The sequence below is a fragment of the Macrobrachium nipponense genome, chromosome 13 (genome assembly GCF_015104395.2).
Source record: "Macrobrachium nipponense isolate FS-2020 chromosome 13, ASM1510439v2, whole genome shotgun sequence".
Taxonomy (NCBI): Eukaryota; Metazoa; Arthropoda; class Malacostraca; order Decapoda; family Palaemonidae; genus Macrobrachium; species Macrobrachium nipponense.
The window spans coordinates 57,824,416-57,831,545 of record NC_087206.1 but is presented as its reverse complement, the minus strand read 5'-3'; the positions used below and the strand labels follow the sequence as shown (position 1 = coordinate 57,831,545).

Here is a 7,130-nt window from a genome sequence, read left to right as displayed (position 1 = left end):
ATATATCTACGTGTATATATATCTATATATCTATATATATATATATATATATACGTATACGTATACGTATACATATATATATATATATATATATATATCTATATATATATATATATATATATATATATATATATATATATATATTTATTTATATAATATAATATGTGTCTGTATTATATAGATACTGGTAAATACACCGCAGGTGGAAATATCTGATATATGCTGCACAAACGCCTAAAAAGTTTGAAAGAGTTCACATTTGGCAGATATTCGTCACTTAATCTGATGTAATAACTGAAGAAAAAGTTAATAGTTATACATCTTTGTTGAATGTCTGATAATTTGGTCAAAGTGCGCCGGCAAATCTGCCAATAAACAGAAGTTAGAGACTGTAGAGTGACTCAGTTTGACCTGTGGGATAAATGAAAGAGAATGGACAGTTTTATTTTATTCCTGCAGTCCTTTAATTCCTACAACTTTTGTTAGCCGGCAGATACCATTTACAGCTCAGCTTCCAGGAGAACGAAGTCTTCTCGTGAAAAAAAAAAAAAAACGGCAACAATGCAAGGGATATGAGCGAATCATTTTGGAAAACAAGAATCTGGGACTGGGAGCAGTTTGCGCATGGTCAAGCAGACTGGCTTCTCAAAGGCTTCCCTCAGTCAGTCAGTCGCGCTCACTCTAGGCTGTTCACCAGGCACTTGGATCGGCGCCTCTGAAAGGTAATACTGTAGTACTTACTTCCTTACACGTTCTTATGAGCATACCTCGCTGAGATATATGCAAATGTTTTTTTGGAATATGAGTAGTTGTCAATAAAGCATTATTGCACATCATACTGGCAGCTGTGCACAAACGATAGGGAAATAAACTGGAATAGTTGTAAAAAGTCTTATGTTAATGTAAAGTGAAGGGACATTTTATATAAAGAGACTTTGGCTAAAACCTTCATGAATGATATGAATTCTAACTAAAAATTACTCTCTTTTCAGTGTGCGAATTCCAGCATGAAATCCATCAGGTTACTGGCATTATTTCTAGCTTCAGGATTCCTATTCCGCATTCATGGAGAAATCACCGGAGCAATGTGGAAGGTGAAAAGTAAGTGAGGTATCTTGCGACTTAAATTCACTGATTGGCTGTAAGGCTCGCAAGAATTTACATCACCAAAAATGCGGTTATTAAATGTTAAGAACTCGAATAGTAGTCAAAAGTATTTCTAGCTATTTCTGATGCTAAACACGGATGGGTCTTGAAATAGCATCTGTAAACTTCATTGAGAAAAAATACCATATATATCTCTAAATTGTTAGCACCAGCATATATTGAAATCTGTTAAGAAGAAATCTGTTAAGATTTTTCTCTTTCCTCAGTTTAGTGGTATCTTAGATTTCTATATAATTTATTTTTTTCTAATTTTTCTGATCTATATTTTTACCTTCATTATTTTTTTAATCTCCTTTTCATATTCTTATTTTTTTCGGCTATCATAATATTTTACAATCGGTAATAACTATATAAACTGACAGCAAAGTGGTAACTCTGCTTTTCCTCTAAAAAGTTAGGAAAACTACTTTTTTTTATAAGTTTCTTGAAAAGTAATGTGATACTTTGCCCCTATAATGTTGCTTTCCTTCTAACGAGTAATAAAGCTTCTTCTCTCTCTTCCTTAGTGAAGGACTATCGCTACACGCTACCAGGATCAGTGCTGGTTTCTCTGAAGATATCGAGAGTTGCTTGCGGTATGTTGTGTCACACGAGGCAAGATTGCATTTCTTTCAATCACAACAGTAAGTATAATAGTAATTACTTTCTTGACGGAAAGTAGTTGGATAGCAAATATTTCACCCTGTTATGGGTAGTTCAAGTACATACTCGTGTACTTTCAGAATAGAATATAATATACGATAATTTAAAGATTTCTGTTTACAAGTGTCTATGCAAGATTTTTCACGGTGAATAAAAAATCTTATTTTATATGAGACAAACTGGTATATTTCTATACTGCTTTTGTTTGATAGCATGTTTGAACTATTGTTATTATGTACACAAATATGTTAACACTAATCAGAAACCTGTAACTTCATTTGAGTCCCAAATCGCAAAAATATAGTTTGCCAATAGTGAGAATACAAAATAATATAAGGTTGAGTTCCAATCGGTAAAGTTTTATGTTTCATATGAATATGAAAAAACCTTTGATTAGATCTAGATCAGTAGCAAATTACAAAGTGTCAAACCATAAGGTAGTTTGTCAGTTAGTCAGTTGATATTTGTAAGACTGTATCTCAGGAAGGGATTTCAGTTCATTGAATCACTTTTAAAACATATGTTAAAATATTGTTTGATCAACGATTTGTCAGTAAAATGTGAACTTTTCTTGGCTCTGTCAGTTCAAGTTCATTAGTCATAAAATGGGAAAAGAATATCTGAGATAAAAGAGTACGTGAATGAATGAGATAATTAATTTTAATCTATACCATAGCATTCCAAAGATAGCTTACGAAGTAAATTACATAACGAGTTTTTTAGTACACACAAAAAAAGCATACTAGGCATACACCAAATCAAGTTTACATGGCAAACTACCAACAGAAGCAAGCACGGAGTGTGAAATACTGAACACAGCCTTCCACAAACCAAGTGACACTACGTTGATTGCAGCTCCTGGATGGAACTACTACAACTTTTTGCCTCCAAGACCGGTGAGTACGAATTCAACTTTACTGTTGTATCAGCGTAACAAACCATGTATATCGATAAACTTCTCACAAGGTTTTGAACTGGGGAAACCTAAAAACAAGTACACTATCTTTGGCCAAGATATTATATGAAGAGAGACTTCTGTCTATGTAAAAAAAGAAAAAAAAACTATCTATACTGTAATTTGCTTTCCAGAGGCCATGGCAGTGTTTTTCGTAAAGAATTTAAACCGACTTGTGGATTTCCATGCAACTAAAGCGCTGAATGTTTTAAACTTCGACCTCTTATCGGAAGCACTGTACATCGCCATATGTGTTTCATTACCTTTTTTTACTTAAGAAAGTAAGGTTAAAGCTACGCTTAGCCACCCAACCATCCGCAAAAGCGATGACGTGTGTCAGTGATGTCGGCGTAGCATATCCTCCTCTATACCTTTTCAAATTGTTATTTGACTTAGGGTTAAATGTTATTTTAACTATAGTGGGCCATAAAAGAATTTTCAACGCCTGAGGATAGCAAGAAGTTGGTCTTCATTCTAAACGTAAATGGCTTAATTAAGCACACCAGTCAATTCAGTCTAGACTGTCAATTCAGTGTAGTACTACTTTGAATTAGGACAATGTTAAAAACACTCAGTGCTTTAGTAGCATGGAAATCCGTATGTCGGTTTAAATCAAATTAAGTATATCTTAGTTTTACCAGACCACTCAGCTGATTAACACTACCCTTAAAAAACTAAGCAAAAGAGAAGACCTTGTCTTATCTAAACCCGATAAAGGTAAAGGCACTGTTATTTTATATAAAAATGATTATATTAACAAAATGCAAGATATCTTGTCCGATAGCAAGAAATTCCTTAAAATAGGCCAAGAAGAATACAAAATAATCTTCAAAAACGAAGATAGAATTAATTGATTTTTAAGATCGCTCAAAGACAGGAAAGCAATAAGTCAAGCTTCCTATGAAGAGCTCTTTGTTACTGGTTCGTCTTTTGGTATTATGTACGGATTGCCTAATGTGCATAAGAACAATATCCCTATGAGACCCATCCTCTCCTCCTATACAACGCCAAATTATAAAATAGCCAAATTCCTCGTCATGGCCAGCTTTGACGTTGAATCGCTTTTTACAAATGTTCCCGTTGATGAAACCATTGACTTTATACTAGAAACCATTTTTGTGAATGACGATGATGTTTTCCAAGGTTTTAGCAAAGTCGACTTTAAGAAGCTTTTAGAATTGGCTGTGCGGGACACAGCCTTCGTTTTTAACGATGAAGTTTATGTTCAGGTAGACGGCGTCGGCATGGGCAACCCATTGAGCTGCACCTTTGCAGATATTTTTATGTTCAAGTTTGAACAGCAACTACTGGACAATTGTCCTGCCTCTTTTAAGCCGCTATTTTACCGTAGATATGTGGACGACACATTCCTACTTTTCAGGGACCATCATCATTGCGACCTTTTCTTGGAATATGCAAACGCATCACACACTAATATAAAATTTACATTTGAGAAAGAAAATAATAATAGACTGCATTTTCTCGATACCTTGGTCATACGAGAGAATGATGGTTTCAGAACGGGAATTTTTCGTAAGGCCACATTTACAGGTTTGGGGCAAAATTTTTATAGTTCCTGTTCTCTTAATTTTAAGCTCAATTCATTATCAACCCTAATTCACAGAGCTGTAGCCTTGACTTCAAACTGGAGCTTGTTTCATAATGAAATTAATTTCTTGCAGGAATTCTTTAGGACCAATTGTTACCTAACTGCCGTGTTCTCTAGTTATGTCAGAAAGGCCCTACAGAAAATCTTCCAGCCACCAGCTCCAGTACATCTAGCTTCTAAATTAAAATATTATGTTAGCTTTCCATACACTTATGATATCTCATTTATACCGCATTTGAGGAAGATAATGAGCAAACATTTCCCAGCAGTTGATGTGAAATTCATCATAAGGAATCCAAAAACCATAGGCGGATTCTTTCGACACAAAGAAAAATTGCCTACTTTGATGCGGTCTGGCCTAGTTTACTTGTATACTTGCTGTTTGTGCAACGAACAGACTTACGTGGGAAGCACTCGCCGACTGCTCAAAGTACGATGTGACTCACACATAGGCATTAGTTACCGCATTGGGATGAAGCTTTCTAGTCCAGAGCTTTCAAACATAAGAAACCATGCCCAAATATGCAAATGCGGAATCAACTACGATGATTTTAAGATAATTATATCCAGCCCTAATGAAAACCAACTCCCTATACTCGAATCCTTGGCCATTAAGCGCCTCGTTCCAACATTGAATAACAACACTACAGCAGTTCAATTATACATTGCTTAGACTGCCCACTCTTATCTTCTTTCCTTGGTTATCTCGACTCCTTCTCGCTCTGGCAGGCCTTTCAGCAACCGAAACTCGGGTTGTAAGGTTTGTTTTATATATTTTAATTTTTTTTTTATAATTTTCACTTAGTGTTTAATACATTGTGTGTTTTTAGTTATTTTATTTTTATTTTTAAAAAAATTTTTATATACATATATTTATTTTTTTTCTCGTGCTTATTCGTATGTAACAATTTATGTTAATCTTGCTGGACAAGTGTGTAATTTATGTATCTTTGTTTTTTATAGCCTTGAAAATGAGACCATAGTCTTGAAACGTTGGCAACAATAAAGCAACCAAATGTATTGAGATGTTTTGCCTTTTCACCTGCTACATGATGGGGAATAGCCTCGACCTCTTATTGGATGATATATATATATATATATATTATATATATATATATATATATATATATATATATATATATATGTATATGGATGTAGTATAAACTGAATTACGAAAGTTTGGAACATGGTAATCCATAAATAAAGGTATAAGCCACGGCGGAAAGATAAACAAAGATATAATCAAAGACTTAAATACAAATTAGTGCCTTAGAGATATTTTCTTTGTACATGTATGTTAAAATGTTTTGAGAATAAGTTTTGTTATCTACAAAGATTGAATGTGGTCAGTTGTCGCCCTGTATAATCCTTTAATTGTCCTGTCCCTGTGTCTGAGCAGTTGGACTTCATCTTTTTGTCTTAAATTGTACCCATGTTTATGCTTGTTTGGAAAGGTTACTCATTTCTCCAGCTGTGTTGGATTCTAGGTACTAATCTCCTTATAATCCCTAACTGTCATATATACGACCTTTCCCGTACTCTGAATTTCTCATGTATATATATATTCTTATTATAATATATATATAGATATATATATTATATAATATAATATATATATATAAGGTTAAATAAGCCACAAATGAAAGATAAACAACGGAGTTCTGTAAGATCTTTCGACTCGACGTCCTTCACTTAGCAGATAAACTGACTTACATGAGAAATTCGGAGTACAGGAAAGGTCGTATATATGACAGTTAGGGATTATAAGGAGATTAGTACCTAGAATCCAACACAGCTGGAGAATGAGTAACCTTTCCAAACAAGCATAAACATGCGTACAATTTAAGAACAAAAAGATGAAGTCCAACTGCTCAGACACAGGGACAGGACAATTAAAGGATTATACAGGGCGACAACTGACCACATTCAGATCTTTGGTAAACAAAAAACTAAACTTATTCAAAACATTTTAACAAAAATATATATATAATAATATATTGAACCAGCCTGGCTTTACTCTCTTCATACCGTAAAAGGAAAGTCATAAACATGAATTTAGGGATCAAGTAATTTTATTGTTAGGATCTGACTGGTTTTGATATGACATGTCGTTGGAAACACGGTTTCCATCCATATGTTCTACATACATACATACATACATACATACATACATACATACATACATACACAAAGGAAGCAAAAAATTTAAATCCTATGCAGTAACCGAACTGTTTGAAAAATTTGAGATTTCTATTTAATCAAATATTTTTATTTTCGTTTTCCTTCATATCAAATAACATAAATTTATGTGTTATCATCTGAATACCACAAGAACATTGGACATATGTATTTTTCACCAGAGTTTAGTCACTTTAATACCCTGTAATACTTCCACCATTGTTGATGAACAGACAGTTTATTTTCTCTTCCACCATGCAGCCTAAGAATGCAAGTGGTTACTGTCCCAGTGGAGGCATTTATGTTCAGTACGAGCAGCCTGTTTACAAACGGTACGACTTCTCGATTGATGGTTTTGCCTGTTCGCCTCATCAGTGGGTCAAAGACAGACACAACGAAGGAAAAAGTAAGTAACAATCTTTATCTTATTGATACCTTTATCCTTCACGAATGATTTTTTAATTTTTTATTTTGAATGGTGCTTTTACGTTGCATGGAACCAGCGGTTATTCAGCAACGGGACCAACGGCTTTACGTGACTTCCAAATCACGTCGAGAGTGAACTTCTATCACCAGAAA

At 34.1% G+C, this 7,130-nt stretch overlaps 1 protein-coding gene across 1 annotated transcript in view; it reads left to right on the top strand.

Annotated features, from left to right (window-relative positions):
* The first annotated feature begins 630 nt into the window (after positions 1-630).
* Positions 631-7,130, top strand: part of LOC135225473 (uncharacterized) — a 9,660-nt gene continuing 3,160 nt past the window's right edge. The window contains exons 1-5 of the mRNA XM_064264779.1: positions 631-722; positions 993-1,101; positions 1,674-1,790; positions 2,596-2,705; positions 6,813-6,957. Coding sequence (XP_064120849.1) covers positions 1,008-1,101; positions 1,674-1,790; positions 2,596-2,705; positions 6,813-6,957 — 466 coding nt within the window. The 5' untranslated portion in view covers positions 631-722; positions 993-1,007. The remainder of the gene's footprint in view (positions 723-992; positions 1,102-1,673; positions 1,791-2,595; positions 2,706-6,812; positions 6,958-7,130) is intronic.